The following is a 21,613-nucleotide window of genomic DNA, read 5'->3' as shown; positions in this document are numbered from 1 at the left end:
TCCCTTCCCCTCTCTCAGTCTGGAAGAGTTCTCCAGGATTTTCAAATTGTTGACATTTTCAAGTCGGAAAGTTCACTCTCTCTAAGGAAATACACCTGAGCAGCATCCTTAGTGTTGCTAAATTACACCACAGGAAAAAATTTTTTTGCTAAATCAGCTTTTGGTACCACTCTAATATTTCAGATGCCTGCTTCCTGACAGCTAGAGTCTAATTACCACTCTCCCATTCATCCATTCAGCAGTCCTTGACTATTCAGACCTCAACCCAGTGAGGCATACTTACTCCTGCCTGCTTCGTGCAGAAGGACTTCATCCATATCCTGAGACAGATGCCCAATTTTTTTGTGATATGGAAGCCACTCATATTACTAATAACCCTGCTACACAAATCTATACTCCATGCTCTGTGCCAGGTGGGGACAATACACAGATGGATCTAGCACAGTCCCTCCTCTTGTCAGGTTGCAAGATCAAGTGTGACAAACAGGCATACACTCAGCTGCTTCCCACTGTATTTTAAATAAGAGGAGGAACAGCAAAGAATATTTTGGAATTCCAGAAGAATTTCTCAAGTGTACAACTTCTCATTACATGGCTACTTTAATTCCATGCAATTCATTTACCTAGTGACCAGAGGGAGCCAGGCACTAGGTATACCTGCCACCTGTTCCTAAGGATATGGAGACCTAGTGAGAGAGGAGAACATGCAATCAGTGAGGTTACACTACACAGTGAGCCGCCCATAAGAGGCCACTCAGCAGTCCTTAGAACTATGTCACATATGGCCAGAAAAAAATATTTAACTGAATTAAATAAAACCAAACATATCCAAGCTGGCATCCTTTCAAAAATAATTCTCTGCCCCCTTCAAAGAAAATGAATCAATTAGGCCAACAAACACTTCTTTTTCAACCACTACATGTCTGTTATAATGTCAATGACTGTTACATAACAAGAAATGTACATACATCACACCTTAAAGTCAGATTGCTACCAAAGCAAAGTTCAACTGATATCTTGCAATTTATTATAAATGAAAATCTACTGTAAATGAGAAAATTAATATATACTAACTCCCATTAACAAATACAATAAGCAAAATAAAAAGAAACTATGTTAATTTTCCAATTTTCATTAAGGCAATCAAAATACCAACTGATAAGAATTAAATCTCAGCACAAAACTGTACTTGAACAACAATTTAAAAAATAAATAAACAAGATATTTTTAAAAAATGAATTAAATCTCTACACAAAATAAAAGTTCATTTCATACAAAGCAATGCACCAGAATATGTTCTTAAAACTATTGAATTAGAGTAATATGAAATACATTTTCCTAAAGATAGCTTCTGAACATATCTTCTCATGTCACAAATAATTTAACAATTATTCAGTGTAACATTTTTCAAAGATTTCATTCCAAACCACAATACTCAAGCTGCAAGATAATTACATTAATTTATATGTACACATACAATATCTAGAATGGACCCTGCAAGTAATTTTCATATATAATTTAGACCAGGAATCTGCATATATTTCCTTAAAAGGGCCAGATAGTAAATATTTTAGGCTTTGCAGTCCATATCATCTTTTTTACAACAACTAACTCTGACTTTGTAGTAAGAAAGCAGCCACAGCCAACACATAAATCACTGAGTATGCCAAGGTCCAATAAAACTTTATTTACAAGGGCAGGTAATGGGCTTAAAGTGGCCTGTAGGCCACACTTTGTCAACCCCAATTTAAATTTTAAAAATTGAGTTGACTCAAACCTCTTCATAGTTGTCTATGGCATTTACAAATATCTCCTTCCTGTTTCGTCTTCTCTTTATTCAAGGAAGACTGTCAACAAGCTCTCTAAACAAGTGGTGATTAGACACATTCATACATTAATATTTTAAAGTCTTCTGCTGTCTCACCCTCTATCAGTCTTCCTAGCATGTGGCAATGAATAGCACGTAGTAGGTCCTCGGTATAAGCAATTGGTTCTATCAGTCTATTAAAATGATGAAAGCTGTTCTACCTCACTTGTTATTGATGTAGAACTTCAGGGTCTGAATCAAGACATAAATGCAAAAGTAGTATCTAAGAAAAATTACAGGGAGGTAGTATTTACAAATGAAGATTGTACCCAAGCACTGATGGGTATGGTTTGCTAAACAGACAACAGTTGGGGGAGGATTAAATGTGGGAAGTGGCAGGTAGGTAGGTAAGGGGAGAGTAATGGGGGAAAATGGGGACAACGGTAATTGAACAATAATAAGAAAAATTTTAAAAAAGAAAATCTAGTTCAAATTTTGGTATTCTATAATAGCATATTAGCTGTTTGATCTTGTTCTCATCAAAAGTTAATGCAAATCTTATTTAGGAGGGAGCTTATTATTATTAAAATTAATAATAATTAATAAAATAGGCCATTTTAAAGTTATCAAATATTGGTGTATTTTGTGAAATTTTACTGAGAAAGCTTACTGAGTTTATTATGACCTCTTTACAGATTAAGTACACCAGCATTGGCTCCATTAAGAAGTAAAAGGTGATGGAGAGAAAAAGGGGTTAGAAGCTCAGTGTTCCCTTTTATTGCACAGAAACTTCTTTTTTTTAAGATTTTATTTACTTATTTTTAGAGAGGGAAGGGAGGGAGATAGAGAGAGAGAGAAACATGAATGTGCGGTTGCTGGGAGTCATGGCCTGCAACCCAGGCATGTACCCTGACTGGGAATCAAACCTGCGGCACTTTGGTTCGCAGCCCGTGCTCAACCCACTGAGCTACACCAGCCAGGGCAGAAACTTCTGAATTGAGCAATAAACCAAGACATAGCAAGATCCAAAATATAATCTCTTGGGGTTAGTAAATACATTATTGGTGGTATCACAAATACTTCCAAAATGAGAGTTAACTCATTGTCATTTAAATCAAAATGATGAAAGCATATAAAAAGTAAACACTATATTTTTCGCAAGCAATTGTTCCTTTCTCCAAGGGTCATGTAGATCGCTACACCTGATTATCAGCATTTCCTCAGTAGCAGATGTTTACATGTTTGATCAGTAAAGATGCTGCCCTAAATACATATATTTCAGAATATTCTTAGTTATCCTTTCATTGTGAGTTTGAAAGAGTACCCTTACACGCAGGGAAACTGAAAAAGATTCTTCGTGTAGAGAAACTAGCAAGTAAGGTCATTTTATGGAGCTAAACATGGATAATTTACTAACTTTGAAATGAAACCAATTGGTAAGTAAGCTAAAAATTTGTAATTTAAGCTATTCAATATGATCCTACCTAGAATACTGTTTAATAAAAATATATTTTAACAGAAAATAAAGCAAAACATTCACAATACCAACAAAATAGTTTAATAACTCATTGTTGAAGGGACTCTTTACCCTTTTTCACTTTTTGCAACTTGAGAAACAGCACCACACAGCAGACTGAGACTCCCCACTGCAAATTCTGCCTCTACCACTTAGTAACTGAAGGAATTTGGGCATGAGACCGTCTCTAGTTCTCAGATTGTTTTGCTGTAAAATGAGAAAAATATTCGAGCCTATCTCATAAGATTGATGTAATACTTACCCAAGATAATTTGTGATCTACTATAAACAGAGTTTAATACATAGAAAATGTTGAATAAACGGTAGCTATCAATAATGTGCTCATTTTTCTTGGTTCTGTATTATTTTATTTACTAAAATGTGTCCTCCCAAATGACAAGAGACTAGAGCTGCATAGAAACACAGAAAAGAAAACTGGTGTCAAGCAGTTTGGACCAGAGAAACACAGCTCAACCTATGAGATACAGCAGGGCGCTTCTGGGGAGTAGCAGGGGCTTCGAGGCAGGCCTGGTACAAGGCAGGCAGGGTTCCAAGGCCATCTGGAGCCAGAAGCATCAAGCAAACCAGACATCCAAAAAAGCAGAGTATCTGCAGTGACATTTTCTATGGTTAACAACCTCAACTCAAACACAGGGAACATGTCTGAGTGCATACAAACTCCAATATGGTCATGAGAATAAAAGATTGATCCTCTGTCTTTTCAATCTTTGTCATCATTAATGCCTGAGATTTAATATAAAGACTTTCCCATTGTGTTGGCATCAAAGTAACATTTCAAAAATAAAGTTTCTGAACATTTAAATCTAAGTTTCAGACTGTGCAAAATCTAAGTCACCTCAATGTCTTTGGCAGAAAGGAAACGCGTACAAGGTACAAGTCACTCACAGCTTTAGCTCACTCGGCCTTCCTTAAACAGGATGGGAATATGCACTTTACTGGGAATTGCAATCTAAAGCAAAAGCAATATAATGGTACTTCTGGAATCTCATAAACTTTGAATAAAAATGAGCAGTTCACACTTAATGCTCTATAAAGCTCTTCCAAATACTTGAAATGTGAAAGCTCCTACTTTACATAAAACAACATTCTATTGTTTAAAGCAGGGTTCTAAATATGCATCACTTGGATGCATTTCATGGCACTTTAAAATGCATTGTTTTCTGGACCTGCATTTATTAGTGGTATCATAACTAAGTTACAAAAGTGTCACAATTTAAGGTATGTAAACATGGTTTCAACACAACCCCATTTTTAAATAGCAGTTTTATCATCTAAACATATTTAAGCTACAAAAGTTACTTTCACACATATAATAAGTTTTCCTGGATCACTGTACCAATTATTATTTAACCCATATATTCTAGAATAATAAAATATTCCTACAATAGAAAAGAGCCTCTCTATATGAACATACCACATACCACTAACTACAGTGGTAAGTATGGGTAATTCCACTTCCAATTACCAACGGCATTAATTTCAACCTTCAGCAGCAGAATTAAACTTACCAAAGATAATTATGTGTTATGCAGGTCACACTTACTGTTCTGCCACCATTTCAATGAGAAACTAGAAAAATTGCAAAGAATATATTTCAAATGACTCTACCTAAATAATTTTCAATAACAGACATCAAGAGTTATCTAAAGTGATAGATATTAGCAATATAATTATATTTTAGATAGTATGTTTAAAACCACAGATTGTGACCTATTAGTGTGTCCCCAAATCAATTTAGTAGTTCACACCCTGCATTTTTAACTTAAATGGCAGAACAGAATAAAATAGAAAAGAATGGAAATACTAAATCTACCACATGAATAATAAATCTTTCCATAAGATTTCTTTTTCACTTATAGGAGTGTTTGTGTTCATATCCAGTTGCAATTAAAATCTATTTCTTATTATAGGTAACTGCCAAAAGCTTTGTTAGTAGAGAATGATTATGCATGAATATAAGTATGAAAGTAAAATGTAAAACTCTTGACTCTTGCCTATTTATCTATATAGTTCATTTTCAACTTAAACCCAAGAATTTAATACACTTTTATGATATCTAAAGTTCTAACAAATACAGAAAAATAACTCTATGCATTAAACTTCAAATTTTCATTGCTAATATTATGATTTACATTTTTGAAAACTGGAAATAAATCTTTTCTCCTTTATTTCTCTGCCCCCTTCCTCTCTAACTCCTTTTTTTATTTTGGTGGTGGTGGAGGAAGGGGATGTTGAAAGTTAAGTACCACAAGGCAACCCACTCGTCAGTTTACTTAGCTTGCTTGCTCCCTAGAAGTTTAAAGCATTCTCTTCTTCAAATCAGCAATATGCTTTTATAATTATCAATATTCTCTCTAATTTTCAAAAATGTGTTCAAAATATTATTCTATTGAAGTAATTAACCAGGATCCCTGAACATAACTTACAAAAGTTACCCTGATGTGTGACATACAATAATTAGTAAATAATAATAATAATAATAGTAAGTAGTAGTAGTAGTAGTAGTACCTGGTCTAACCAGCAACAGTGATACCATATGAGCAGAAAAAGTTGCCCTAAAACCTTAAGGACCTAGGAGTTTGTGGTCCATGGGCTCCCCTAGCAACCTCACTTCCCTCGCAACATACCCATTCTCCTGGAGCTCCATCTCCTCAATCTACGTGTCTGTAGGGCTGACTTAAGGCCATCACGGGACACTTCAGTCGGCTCTGATATAGATCTTAACACCTGAAGATGAACAGACACTTTAGCCAGGATCTCCCCAAAACACTGAGGTCACAAATGTTTGGCCATCAAGGGAAAATGAAAATCAAGAACTTCCTCACAGACACTGACTCACATGTTCTCCCCTAGAAGGCTAAACCTCCAATATAACCCCCAAACATGAAGACAAAACAAAATGAAAAGTAAAGTCTACTTTTTAGAAAGGGGGCTGGAAGAAGGTGGATGAGGTGGTTTTTAATTCTTTCTCAAAATAAAATTAGCTAGTATTTTGCTTAGGACTTTTCTTTCTAGTTCCTGAGAGAGAAAGACCCGACCTGCAATTTTCTTTTCTCACACTGTCCCTTTCTAATTTATTGTCAATAGCAATGCTACACCTCCCACTGGTGTTCTCTGGAAAATCTGTGGTGGAATATTGGAATTACTTACTCTTTGAACATTGAGACAAATTTATCTATAATACCATCAGGGCCTGGTGTTTTATTTGTGGGAAGATTTTTATGAACTAATTTAATTCTTTCAGGGCTTATAAATTTTTTTAGGCTTTTCTATTTCTTTTCAAGTTTTGGTGGAAAGTGATTTTCTAAAAAATATTTTTTCACTTTTGCCTAAGTTTTCAAATTTACTACCACTAAATTATGCATATCTTTCTCATCTTGTTGAGAAAATTAGAAGCAATTGAAAAAATTGTGCCCCCCCTTTTTATTCCTAATAATTTCTTATTCTTGCTTTCTCTCTCTTTTTCTCTTAATCCATCTTGCTAGATATTTTTTAATTATGTTAGTCTTTCCAAAGAAACAATTTTTGACTCTATTGATCCTATCTCAGACAGTGTTTTCTTACCTCAATTGTGATTATATTTGGGTGTATTCCTACTATGTTACACTGTGTCTTCTATTTTCCTCTTATTTTCTATGCTTTCTTTTTCCTGCATTATTTTAAATTATTAAGATTATTTCTTATTCCATTTTTTACATAACTAACTTGGAAATTATATACTCTGCCCATTTTCCTTGAGTCTTACCCTTGAAAATTTATTATGTACACTTTAAAAAGGAAATGCAAAATTAATCAATATTATTACCCTCCTTTCAAAAAATATTAAAAACTCAGCCCTGGCTGGCATAGCTCAGTGGATTGAGCGCAGGCTGTGAACCAAAGTGTCGCAGGTTCAATTCCCAGCCAGGGCACATGCCTGGGTTGCAGGCCATGGCCCCCAGCAACCGCACATTGATGTTTCTCTCCCTCCCTCTCTTGCTCTCTCTCCACCCCCCTCCCTTCCCTCTCTAAAAATAAATAAATTTTAAAAACCTTAAAAAAAAGTTAAATGCATCCCAGTTATTTAAATATATATATTAAAAACTTAGACTACTTCAACTTGTCATATTTTACCCTCAATTAAATGCTATTGCCAAATATCTTAGCTCTATTATTTTATCCACACTCATTAGACATTATTTTTATTGTTCACATTGAGTCAGTTTAGCTGTAACCACAGGTTTCTGATTTTCTTTGGTCACCACTCCTTCCTGCATTCAGATCTCCTTTATTGAATAACTTTTAATTAAATCCTTTAGAATTTTCTTTAGTAAAGAATCTGTTGGTAAAAAGATCTCTCTTTAATTGCCTAAGAATATCTATTTTTTGGCCCTTTTTCTTGAAAGAGTAATTTCCTGAGTATAAAATTATAAACAATTGTTTTGTTAATAATTTACTGTTCCACTGTTCTCTGGCTTCCATTCTTGGCTGTTGGAAATTAACCATGTCATTACCTTGTAGGGACTCTGTCCTCTCATTGAACTGATTATAAGACATTTGCATTCGCGGTATAATGGATGAGCCTCAGAGATGGAATTGATAGATTCCTAAACCTAACAACTAGTATCTTTTATCAGTTATGAAAAATTCCCTTTACTCTTCTAATTTTGCCTCTCCCTTACTCTCTTTCTATCCTCCTCCCAAAACTGACTAGATAGATGTTAGACCTTTCACTTAATATTTTATTCAACAATATGTACAGAGTACTTACTAGGTGTCAATCACTAATTTAGGCACCAGGAACACTGCAGACAACAACACAGTCAAAGCCCTTAGAAGTCTCAGAGATCAAGGCAGATAGTAAATTAATAAGCACATTATAGAAAGGACTTCTGGTCAAGATGGAGGTGTAGGTAGACACACTTCACCTCCTTGCACAACCACAAAAAGGAATTACAACTAAATCTCAAAACAATACCCAGAACTATGAGAACATTGAACTGTATGGAAGTCCGACAACCAAGGATTTAAAGAAGCAATATTTGTCCAAATGGGTAGAAGGGATGGTGATGTGGAGACTGGGCAGAGAAGTGACGAGACACAGTACGGCATGGAGAGGCATCAGAGGTGGCAAATGGGTCAGAGTGGCCCCACATTAATGTGTGGTAGATAAAAACCGGTAGGATAGGAACACCTTGGGAAACAAGTGATCCCAGCCACAGGCCAGACCACACAGCCCAGGGTTCTAGCACTAAAAAGGTAAATCCCCATTACCTCTGGTGGTAAAAACCAGTGGACATTGGAGTGATGGAAGAAACAGCCAGCCTCTTGGGAGTATCTGTTTAAAGGGCCCACACAGTCCTAGAATGTACTTAAACCCACCCACTCAAGGAAACACCACCAGGGCAGCAGCTAGAGGGGCACCAGTCACAAATGGGAAAGGAATGAAGTGACTGGAAACTGGATGAGTGGTGAGCAAGCCTCCAAAAGCCAAGCAGCAGCACAATCCCCTCTCTGAGCCCTCCCACCACACAGAGACACAAAGCAGTCAAGCAGGTTGCCCCATCCTGGCGTTTACCTAAGGTTCCACTCCACACAACTGGTTGGTACCTTTTTCAGGATGTCAAGACAGCTTTACCTAATGCAGAAGCAAACACAGGGAGGCTGCCAAATTGAGAAGACAATGAAATATTGCCCAAATGATAGAACAGAACAAAACCCCAGAAAAAGAACTAAACGAAATGGAGGTAGCCAACTTATCAGATGCAGAGTTCAAAACACATGATCAGGAAGGAGGTTCCAAGAACTCACTGAGTTTGGAAACAATGTAAAGGAAGAAGTGAAGGTTACATTAAGTGAAATAAAGAAAAATCTACAGGTAATCAACAGTGAAGGGAAGGAAGCCAGAATTCAAATCAAAGATTTGAAACATAAGGAAGAAATAAAGATTCAGCCAGAACAGAATGAAGAAAGAATTTTAGAAAATGAGAAGAGAATAAGATGACTCTGGGACTTCTCTAAATGTGCCAACATCAGAATCATCGGGATGACAGAAGGAGAAGACGAAGGACAAGAAAATGAAAATGTATTTGAAAAAAATAATGAAAGAAAACTTCCCTAATTTGACGAAGGAAAGACATACAAATCCAGGAAGTACAGAGAGTCCCAAACAAGTTGGACCCAGAGAGGAACACACCAAGACACAGTGTAATTAAAATACCAAAGGCTAATAGTAACTAGAGAATCAAAGGCAGCAAGAGAAAAGCAGAGTTACCTACAAAGAAGTATCCATAAGATTTGTGACTTCTCAAAAGAAACTTTGCAGGCTAGAACAGACTGGCAAGAAGTATTTAAAGCAATGAAAAGCAAGGACCTACAACCTAGATTACTCTATCCAGCAAAGCTATCATTTAGAATTGAAGGGCAGATAAAGTGCTTCCCAGACAACATACAGCTAAAGGAGTTCTTCATCACCAAGCCATTTTTAAATGAAATGGTACAGGGACTTATCTAAGAAAACAAAGATCAAAACTATGAACATTAACAAGGCAACAAATTCACAGCTATCAACAACTGAAGGGGAAAAAATTAAGCAAACAACCAGAATAAGAACAGAATCATAGGTATGGAGATCATTTGGATGGTTATCAGCTGGGAGGGAGAAAGAGGAGAATCCGGGAAAATGTACAAGGATTGAAAAGCATAATAGATAGGTACAAAATAGACAGGGGGATGTTAAGAATGTTACAGGAAATGGAGAAGCCAAAGAACTTCTGTGCATGACCCATGAACATGAACTAAGGGCAAGGATTGCTAGAGGAAAGTGGGGTACCAGGCAGAGGAAGGCAAAGGTGGAGAAAGTGGGATGACAATAATGACATAATAAAATTTACTAAAAAATAAAGTAAATGAGATAAACTGTCAACAAAAGTACATTATTGTATGTCTGACAGTCCTGTTTTTACCTTATAACCTACCTTTCATGTGTTGTCATCTCTTTTACCCTCTGTGCCCCTTTCATTCATTCATTCATTCATTCAACAAGTGATTTGGTCATCTACTACAGGACAAGCATTACTTTAGGGGTCAGGGTTGCTGTACTAAACATAAACATCAGTGTACTGGGTGGGATATGGGGAGACACACAATAAACAAATAAGCTGTTAAGTAGTATGCCACTGAGTAATGAATACTATGAAGAAAAATGAAGCATGGCAAGAGATATCACATACGCAGGAGCAAGCATGGGTGCTCTTCTACCAAGGATGGTTGGGGAAGGCTTCCCAGGTAAGATATCACCTGAGCAAGAACCTGAAAGAAGTGAAGGAGCAGCCATGTAGTCACCTGAAGGAATGTATTCCAGGCAGAGAAAGAGCAAGAGCCAAGGTAAATTCATTCTGAATAATTTCCTCAGCTCTCTTCCAGGCCACCAGTTCCATTTTTAGCTATGTCTATTATTTAGGCTGTCCACCGAAGTGTTAAGATCAATTTTCACATTTTTTATTTAGAAGTTCTATTTACTTTTCAAATCTGCTCCATCATTTTATAGTCTCTTGTTCTTTGCTCATATTTTAATCTCATTCGTTATTGCTTCAAACTATATTAAACATACTTATCATATATTTTGTACCTGACAATTTTAATATCTGAAGTTCTGAGGATTAGTTATTTATTGTTGCTTAACAGTATTACCACAAACACAGCAACTTCAAATAAAACACATTTGTTATCCACAGTTTCTGTGGTCTGGGATGCTGGGCATGGCCTGGCTGAGTCCTTTGCTCAGGGTCTCACATAGCTGCAATCAAGTTGTTAACCAGGGCTGTGATGTCATCTGAGACTCGATTTACAGAAGGATCCACTTCCAAACTTGCAGGGTTCTTGGCAGCTTCCAGTTCCTTGTAGTCTTCCAGACTGAGGGTCTCTCTTTCTTGCTGGCTGTTGGCTAGAGACTGCCCTCAGATTCCTGCCCTGTGGCCTTCTCCATAGAATGAATATCTCACCACCTAGCAACTTGCTTCTTCCAAGCCACCAAGGCAGAGAGTCTCCTCAAAAGATATGCAATATAATATTATGTATCATAATCACAGAAATGACAATCCATCATTCCCTTTGCTATATTTTAGACTAAGAGTCACAGGTCCCATCCATGCTCAAGGAAAGGAGGCTACCTACAAGGATGTGAATATCGAGAAGCAAGAATCACAGGGCCACACTGGAGTATGTCTGCCGCGGGTCTGATTCTGTTTTCTGTTGATTCAGCTGGTTCTCTCAATGGGACCTTGTTTCAACTATATGGGTTTTGTTGTTACTGTTGCATTTACCTAGTTTAAGGAAATTCTTAGAGGCATAGATAGAAGAATGCTCCTCTAGAGAAGATATAGCTTTGCTTCTACCTTTTCTCAGGAAAAACTTAATTGAGAACACGTTGAAATTAGCTTCTGGCTAAGGATTTTTAAGAACCACATGAGTGGCAAGAATTCAAATTTCAAACTCATGTGAGGGCCATGTTGTTTTTACAAATTCTCAGGAAGGATTTTTTTTTTCCTCACCCCACAACAATGTCAAGACAAGCTTATTTTCTTGGCTTGTCCTGCATAGTGGGTTTTCACTGGTTTCCTGTCTCACCAAGGATGCAGTGCTTTAGTTCCTGAAACTGCCCACTGTGGATGGGCCTTAGGCTGTGTCTCCTGCTCTCTGCCCTAGGGTGCCATCAAATGGAAGCTCCCATGGGCAGATGGAAGCTCCCACAGGCAGCTGCCTCTAGCTATGTGATAGTATTAAATACATCCTACACTGGGGTGGTGAAAGGGCAGTCATAAATTGTGAGGGAGAAAAAATGCTACATTTTAGTATAATTTTTCATAGAATTGAATCAGATCATCGCTAGGAAGTTACTTATAGTGTAAAGTACAAGGATTAATTTTGGAAACTGGAGGCACCACAGGAATTGAAAAGTGATAAGGTATGAATAAAAGGAAGATGACACCATCATTTATTCATTTTATTTGACAAGTATTTATTGAGCACCTACACGGCATCAGATCAGACAATTCTCTAGCTTTTGGTGACACATTAATAGATGTAAATGACAAACCTCCTTGTCCACAGGAAATTTACATTCTAGTGAAAATTTTAGTAAGCATGAGGACATTAAGCTATTTCTTGTAAAGGTGGGAAAGACATGATACCAAGACTTCTTACCATGATACTATGAAGCCCAAAGGAGTCTCAAAAAATAAAATGTAAAATACAAAATTCTCCTCCTTGGCATTTTACTTAGAATCAGATCTGACTTTTCATTTTCAAAATCAAATCTGTTATCTTAAAATGCTTGCTGAGTTTGTTAGTAACATACTATGTCCTGGAGGGGAAACTCAAGCTTCTTGCACCTGGGTGGGGAGCACTGAAGGGTCAGAAGATTAAATTCTCATCTCCTCTGACAAATGAATACAATAGAAAGCTCAGAAATATACCTACGTATATATGGTCAATTAATTTAGGACAAAGGAGCCAAGAATATACCAATGGAAAAAGAACGATCTCTCCAATAAATATTGCTGAGAAAATTGGACATGTGCAAAAGAATGATACTGAACCACTGTCTTACACCATACACAAAAATTGACTCAAAATGAATTAAAGACTTGAACGTAAAACATGAAAACATAAAACTGCTATAAACCATAAAACTACATAGGCACTAAGCTCTTTGACAAAGGTTTTGGCAATGAATTTTTAAATCCAACACCAAAAACAAAAGCAACAGAAGGGAAAATAAAGAAGTGGGACTGAATCAAATTAAAAAGCTTCTGTACAGCAAAGGAAACCATCAATAAAATGAAAAGGCATCCTACTGAATAGGAGCAACTCTAGCATATGACATATCTGATAAGGAGCTAATCTATAAAGAAATCACACAACTCAATAGCAAAAAGGCAAACAATTTGATTAAAAATGGGCAGAAGGTCTGAATAGACATTTTTCCAAAGAAGACCTACAGATGGCCAGCAGGTACATGAAAAGGTACTCTATTAATCATTAGGGGATGCAAATCAAAACCACAATGAGATCACCTCATATCTGTTTGAATGACTATTATCAAAGACAGGAAATAATAAGTGTTGGCAAGGCTGTTGAGGAAAGAGTACCCTTACACACCATTGGTAAGAATAAAAATTGGTGCAGCCACTTTTTGGAAAACTGTACAGAGTTTTTTTTAAAAAATTAAAAAGAAAACTACCAAATGATCCAGCTATTACACTTCTGAGTACCCAAAGAAAAAGGTGACTCAAAAAGATACATGCACCCCATGTTCATTGGAGCATTATCTATATTAGCCAAGATACGAAAACAACTTAAGTGTCCATCAATGGATGAATGAATAAAGAAACTTGGGTGCGTCATGCACACCCACACACACCTACACACACAATGGAATATTATTCAGCCATAAAAAAAGAATGAAATCTTACCATTTGCAACAACATGGATGACCCTCCAGGGCATTATGTTAAGTGAAATAAATCACACAGAGAATAACAAATACCACATGCTCTCTCTCATATGAGGAATCTAAAAAAAATTTTTTAAAGCACAGAGACACAGAGAATAGATTAGTGGTGGCCAGAAATGGGAGGATAGAAGGTAAGATAAATGGGTCAACTGTTTTTTGTGAGGGTTATTTAGTTTAAATAAATAAAATAACAATAATAATGATACTAGGAGACAGACTTACAATGTGACATAAGTAAGAGAGCTTTTCTTCTGTGCATGGAGTTTCCTCTTAACACTTCAATTTCTTTTTTTAAGACTATTTCTCTCTTGACTGTCAGTCTTATTTTTGAAGTGTTTGCAGCCATGCAGTGGGAGTGGAAAGACAGTCTGCAGACTGCCTCGCTAGGATGGTCTCTCCCCACTCCACTTTGAGGGCTGCAAGTGGGCCAGTTGGGCTACTTCTGCTCTAAATCTCAGGAGAAAGTGTGACACCTTTTTCTTTGGGTTCACATTTCCCTACTTAATCTTACCATCTTGGGAGGCTAAGACAGCCAAGAAGAACTAGAGCATTGCTTTCCATCTAGGCCTTGTATCAGGAGGACATGGGATGCTGCAAGTTCATGCACAATCCAGTCCAATTTAAGGGCCAGTGGATTAAAGCCAAAATTTATAATAATGACAGGAGTTATTATATCAAAGTATCTCATCTACAAGTTTCCTCATAATCTTACAGTTGTGGTGGGGGACTGATCAAGAATTCAATACAGGTTCCAGGCCAACTCAGCTTTTTCCACCCTGAAGTTAAATTAAATAAAGTCCAAGTCACCTGCCCTGTGCTTGGAATGGTGTGTAGCTGTAAACCCACCTGTATTAACTTTCTTTCATTTCTGTAACAAATTACCGTAAATATAGTGTCTTACAACAACAAAAATTGAACATCTTACAGTTCTGCAGCCCAACACACCAAAACCAAGGTGCTAGTAGGCTATATTCTGGAACATCTTAAGGGAAAAGCTAGTTCTTGCTCATTGACAAAATTTAGTTTCTTGCATTTGCAAAACTCAAGTCTTCATTTCCTGCTGGTAAGTTAAAGGCCTTTCCCAGTTTTTAAAGACCACCACTTCCTTAGCTCATAGCCCCTTCCTCTGCCTTCAGGGCCAGCAAGAGTGGGTTGAGACCCTCTCACGCTAGGAAACTAGGAAACTTTCCCGCCCTCCTTCTGTCTCATTGGTCTGACCCAGAAGGGAAAGCTGTTGCACTTTTTTGTTGTTGTTGTTAGAGAGGGGAAGGGAGGGAGAAAGAGAAGGAAGTATCAATGTGTGGTTGCCTCCCATGCGCCCCCTACTGGGGACCTGGCCTGCAACCCAGGCATGTGCCCTGACTGGGAATCAAACCGGGGACCCTGATGGTTCCCAGGCCGGCACACAATCTACTGAGGCACACCAGCCGGGTGCTGCTGCACTCTTAAGGACTCATGTAATTATATTGAGCCCACCTAAATAACCCAGTAAAATCTCCCATTGCAATGTCTTTACCCTTGATCACATCTTCAAAGCCTCTTTTTGCCCTTATTATTGACTGAATGTCTATGTCCCCCTAAAATTCATGTTGAAATTCTATCCCTCAATGCGATAGTATTAAGAGGTGGGGCCTTCAAGAGGTAATAAGATCATGAGAGTACAGCCTCATGAATAGGATTAATGCCCTTATTTTGAAAAAGGGGGCGGGTGGGAAGGGTAGGCTGCAGAAAGCTCTGTCTCACCTTCTTCACTATGTAAGGATACAAGAAAATGGCCATTGGAAACCTGGAAGAGTCCTCACAAGAACCTAACCATGTTGGTACCCTGATCTCAGAATTCCAGTTCCCAGAACTGTGAGAAATAAATTTCTGCTATTTATAAGCCATCCCTACAATGCCCACTCTGTGCTACTCTGCTATTGCAGCCCAAACTGACTAAGGCACATAAAATGACATATTCACCGATTCTGAGTTATCAAGACACAGACACCTTTGGGGGCCTTTTACTCTGCTGCTACACAAGCCCCATTGACTCGGCTCCACCATGGTCCTTAAGCAGAAACGTTACATTGGCTACAAACAGAGGCTGGGTTGAAAAGACAAAAGTTTCATTAATGGTCTCTTTTGGTCATGCATAGCACAAAACGGGAGGCTTCAAATAATTACTATAATTAACTTATTAACTATAATATAAAAGTGATTTTAGAAAGTTTCAAGAGAAAAAATAAACTTCCTAAATAAAGTAACTGGGACAGAACTTTTGACTGGGGTGCCCTTATTTTGAGATACATAGCTAACAATAACTTTGCAAGCTATGTGCTATTGAGTCCCCATTACATATCATTAAAATTCTATATGACACAATAAGAATCCAAATCTATAATACCTAACCATGTTACAACAGGGAAATACCAGTTCTATAAAAACTGGAATAATGACAACACATTTGGATTTTTTCCTTCTCTAGGGGTATGCCTTGTGGTACTTTATGACTTCAGAATAATTGTCCTTTTTTGTGATATAAGTGTTTTCCATCAATTTAACCCAAAATGGCAAATTAAAAATTGCTCTTTGTGATTTCAGAGCACATTTACTTATACCCCTTAAAAGATTAGTTTCTTTCTGAGTATTATTTAGTAATTTTGGTCTTCTTATGAGAGTTGCTTTCTAAAAGGTAAAATTGGTTATAATCTCTGACTATTAAAGTTTTCCCCAAATTTTAACACAAAATATTTCTGCATTTTTGGCACTAATCTAAGCCAATATAAAATTAGGATATTTATGTATCTACTTTGTGTTAGGAATAAATCCAGGACATACATTTTACCATATAATTCTTATTCAGTTACCTGCTAAAGCTTATCTGAGTAAACAGCAACATGAATGCTGTGTATAGCTAGGGTGAACTTTTCTAGGGTTCAGAACGCAACCCTAGAAAATGTACCTTTGATGGAAAGACAAATACAGAAACAATGCAATGTTCATCTCAATGGCTAAACGCATTCTATTTTTTCTGTGTATTTGGCCAATGGATGCTATTCACATAGAAAATTATTTGTTATTCAAATGAGAATAAGTTATTTTAATATATCAAATATTAGCTTGATGCAACATGTAGATTTCCCATAATCAAAACCTTTAGGAAAAAAATTAATCATTGTTAATCACATAGATATTCCTAGAAATGAATCCAAATACAAAGAAAGGCAATAGTGTTTGGTGGTCACACCTGGGAACGGTGGCTGGACACACACAATGTAGACTAGACAGCTGCACTGTGTAAGAGCAGGAGGAGCAACTCTGCAGAAAAACACTGGAAGACAATGAGAGCTATTGTTCACTTGCTCTGTTCCTGAGATGGCGCTACATGCTTAATATACATTACTGATGCATTCCTTACAACTCCTGTGTTATTTATGTGGCGTGACCATTTTGGAGATAAGGAAACTGAAGCACAGAGGCAATTTCTAAAACTTGCTTTCAGTCAAATAACTAATAAGTATCAGAGTGGAGATTTTTTAATCTGAGTCTGATTCAAAGTTCATGATATTTCTAAAATTTATACAAGTTTTACTGACAGTTGCAAACACTAATATTTTTTAAATTCAGGGGGAAAATACTTTTATTTTGAATATTTTTGGAACACAGACAATTTTGGCATGCTGTGTCACTGTACACATAGCCATAAAAAAGTTCACATGTCACTTTAAAAAACTGTAGCTGTCAGACAATAAACTTACCTGTGCTTTCTTATTAACATACTACCAGTACAACACTGAGAGACAACCCGGAGCCAGCTTGGGAGCTAAAAAAATAGAAGGGGAATAAAAGAAAAAATAGGTATCACCCAAATCTGTAGGACTTTTGTTTTCAAATTTGCCTTTGGTGAATTCAACAGAGAGAATGCCAATTCCTAAAATAACTTTCCAAATAAAATAAAAGTATGTTTCCATTCAGTATAATCATTAAGTTTTTCATTCGTTTCACATACAACACAATTTTAGGAAAACATTGATTCATATCACCAAATTGTATTCCCTAATAAATGATATTAAGATACCTATTAGTTCACTACATATTGATCCATCTGTAAACTTGAAACAAAATGATGGTAAATCACAACAATTAAGTGTGCATGATTTCCATATAATTCACAGAACTTCCAATAACTATCACCGTAGGAATATAACTGATAATCCTCCCAGTAAGCCTTCTATTGAATTTGCACAATATGAACTAGAAGTCTAATTTACATTGTCTATATTTTCCTGTCATCAATATTAACTTTACTATTTTAACTAACAATATTCAATGACATAATTGAATGCTACATATAATATTACTTTAAATAGCTGTTTTTGCTATATTTTAACACTATGCCTCAAAGCACTCCCTCAAGATTAACGAATCATGCAGCCTTGTTATTTCTCCGAGGAATTTAGTTCCCAAATCCAATCACGATGCAAGCATTTTCTGCAAGTTATTTTCATAATGAGTACAAGCTTTGCATGAAATCAGAAAGTAATACAAAACATATGTCTTTAAGAAAACCTCATTAAAGTGATACACTTCACTTACAGGAAAAACCATACAGCAGTCAAAATATCAACAATATTTACATGGAGAGTAAACAGGAATAGAAATTTCCAAATTAAAAAAATCAAATAACCAGAAACATGTTGCAGGCTAAAGTTCTGTAAAGAAACAATCACTGATCGTAATGTAAAAGGCTCTTGTTTTCCGGCATAGTCTTACCAGCGAAAATGCCATAACAATGTTGAAGACAGGTGTAGCTGAAAAGTCCAAATCCCACCCAGACTTGCAAAAACAGTATTCAGACTGAAAGTTGTGTCATTCTATCTGGGTGAAGACCCAGAGCCTATGTATTACAAAACTGCATTCATTTATTTTTAATTTTTTTATTGTTGTTCAATTACAATTGTCCCCATACTCCCCACCCCATTACTCTCTTGGCCTTTGTATCATCCAAAAGATCATCAGGTGTGGCCAGTTTTTTAAATCATACAGTTTGACTAAGCAAGAAGCATTATGTACACTGATTTTTTTAAAAATCTGTCTGTCTGTGTATTATGATTACTACGGGTGGAACCTAGAACTCTGAGTTCTGCACATATGAGATTTCACCTTAAATATAATATTTACACCAGTGCTCAACTTTGCCATCCACAAAATGATAAAAGAAAACAAGTTTTTTGTTGTATGTCAGTAACAAACACACCAACGGCCACAGACCATACCACATTATACAACAGATGGCTGCAATTATTAATGTCAGTGTAACCTAGAGAGCACCAATACATGTAGGAAAAGGAAATCCTGTCCTTTCTGTAAGACTAGGGATTAATTTTTCACAAAGAAAGGATACTGCCAATTATAACTGAAAAGTGAAAACAGGAGAATTCCCCATACAAATAATGGCTGATAATCCCTTCTTTCCCTGAAATATTCCAATTTTTAAAAATAGTAAAGTATAAGACAAGCGCTTACTCTCCTTAGAATATCAAAAGGAACTTTCAAGAAATTATTCATATTTTTTCTAAGTATCCAGGTATCATTGAAAAGGCAAAGCAAACTTCACACTTCATAATTATATTTGCATCTTAATGGTATTACTTAATTGATTCATTTCAACTGACCTATGTGTCTCTTTTTTACTTTCCTTTTTAATAACTTTTGGTTCTACTTTTTTATTTGTTTATGTTCTTCTGAATATAAAGGAAGATCTTCAACTCTGCAAACTCCACAGTTCCGCAGTGGCTCAATTCTGTAGACATTGGACTACAATTCCTATCCCCTTGGCTTCTACAAAAATAGAAGTAATAAGGCTTATGTCCTTCCCTCACTTTGAAAACACAAACATCAATGTAATTCAGAGCACATCTCTGTAATACAGGAAGTATTGTGATGCACAAATATGATGTCCTTACAAATATGATTGAAAGGAGGGAACTAGAAACTACAAGAGTGAAGCTTCTAGAAATTTTACACTACAAACAGCCCCACATGAGCTGACTTGCTCTCTCAGTCGCCTCTGCTTAATCCAGTGGCATATCCTCAGTTGCCTGTGCAAATCCACCACACAGGCGTCTTGGCACTAACAAAGTTGTATGAGGGGGCAGCAGGAGAAAGAGATGAGATGGAATCCTCTCCTTATAACCTCACTTCTGCTCGCTTTTGAAAAGCTGAAAAATATCAAAGCTAAGCTCTTTTTTTATGCTGGTACCTTACAAGTAATTATCTCATCGTCCACCTGCCTCCTTGGAATAGGCCTCACAATAGTTAAGCAGGGGTTCATACTCATATATCATGCCAGTCATATAATCAGATGGGCTCACTTTCTGTTAGAATATGGAAATGAAAAAAGTCACAGACTTCAAATATTATTCAAAAAATTGAATCTAGAGGATTTCTCCTGCACCAAGCCAAATGCTATCTTTGACTTTACAAAGAGGATTTCAGGTGTTTTGTACTACTCATTGTTAAGAACCACTGGGAAATGTGAACCTGCAGTCCGCATGATTGCATCCATCACAAGTATTGATGCTTGTAGGTAATCATTTAAAAAGGGAAATAATGAATTCCTACTGATTGAAGTCATCAGTGTTCCCAACAGCAGTGCCCACACAAATACACAGATGCTACGCAGAACCTGTGAGCCTGAATGTCACCAATTTTCTCCATGTGTGAAAAGTTTCTTGTGTAGGGACATCACAAAGCACGTACTTTCTAGAAGTGAACAAAGCCAGCTTGAAAACCTCCATCACAAAAGAAGCAAAGTAATTCTGTATCAGCATTTCCACAGAAGAGATTAGCTTATGTTATTGGAAGCCACCATTAAGTGGCTTCCCAGCTCCACACTGGTGCCCTGCTCTCCAGGCTGACTCCTTTATTGTCCCATCACAGCCTGTCACTCTCTACAGTACAACTCTGACCATAACAAAATCCCTAGTGGCATAGGGGCAAGAAATAATCAAAACAGAGGTCGCTTTAAAGGTGTGTTTTGTTTATTTTCTGGAAACCCCTGTTCTGGTGTTCTTATTATGAGCCCAAGGGGACAGGGAGAGCAACAGATTCTTTGTTCTATACACACCTAATAGCAAAAGTAACAGCGCACTGAACTGAAGCCTTCCTGGGCTTAAATAGATAGCCACTTTCAGAAGCTACCTGCCCCAAAGTGTATTTGAATAGCATGAACAAACATCCACAAGAACACAAACAATAAATAAGAAATGCCTTAAACCACATAATGGCACTAGTTCCTAAGTGCCAGGTAAATGTGTAAACATATATATGTGGGATCCAAGTGTTTGTTTCTTAGACCTGAAAAAAAGGGAAACAAATGATATATCACTACTCGGGACTCGATTGCTACCTTGGCTGTTTGAATTTTACTTCCTCCACACGTCCACAACCACACAGCAGTGACCATGCCCGGTGCTGCAGCTTCCGCGTGCATGTCCGCAGCGTGCCTCGTTAGCATTGTGAAGATGTGCTGCCACGTTTAAGAAACACTTATTTGGATTACATGTCATGCTTATTGTGGCACATATGTTGAGTTCTTTCTAATACTTGTAATGTCGCAAGGTGGCCTTCCCTGCTGAGGACATTTACACACTCGCTTGCTAGTCTTGGAGGAACATCAGTTTTTCTACTCATTCTTTTAAGAGCCATCTGAGGCTAGCTCTCAGCAAGAAACTAGAGGAAATTCCAAAGATACAGAAGTCAATTTTCTTTTTAAGATATTATTGCTTGT

At 36.9% G+C, this 21,613-nt stretch overlaps 1 protein-coding gene across 2 annotated transcripts in view; it reads right to left on the bottom strand.

Moving 5' to 3' along the window:
* TAFA2 (TAFA chemokine like family member 2) overlaps window positions 1-21,613 on the bottom strand; it is a 433,970-nt gene that overhangs the window by 296,533 nt on the left and 115,824 nt on the right. The window contains exon 1 of one of the 2 annotated variants that reach the window (XM_045828969.1): window positions 17,580-17,616. The exons of the other annotated variant lie outside the window; for it this stretch is intronic. Within the exon in view, the coding sequence (XP_045684925.1) occupies window positions 17,580-17,599 (20 nt within the window). The 5' untranslated portion in view covers window positions 17,600-17,616. Of the gene's footprint in view, window positions 1-17,579; window positions 17,617-21,613 lie in introns of those variants that run through there. 2 annotated transcript variants of the gene reach the window in all.

This window comes from Phyllostomus hastatus, unplaced genomic scaffold, assembly GCF_019186645.2.
Source record: "Phyllostomus hastatus isolate PE091 unplaced genomic scaffold, TTU_PhHast_1.1 phas_scaffold_93, whole genome shotgun sequence".
NCBI classification, from domain to species: domain Eukaryota; kingdom Metazoa; phylum Chordata; class Mammalia; order Chiroptera; family Phyllostomidae; genus Phyllostomus; species Phyllostomus hastatus.
The sequence above is the reverse complement of the archived record's forward strand: the minus strand, read 5'-3'. Positions and strand labels throughout refer to the sequence as shown.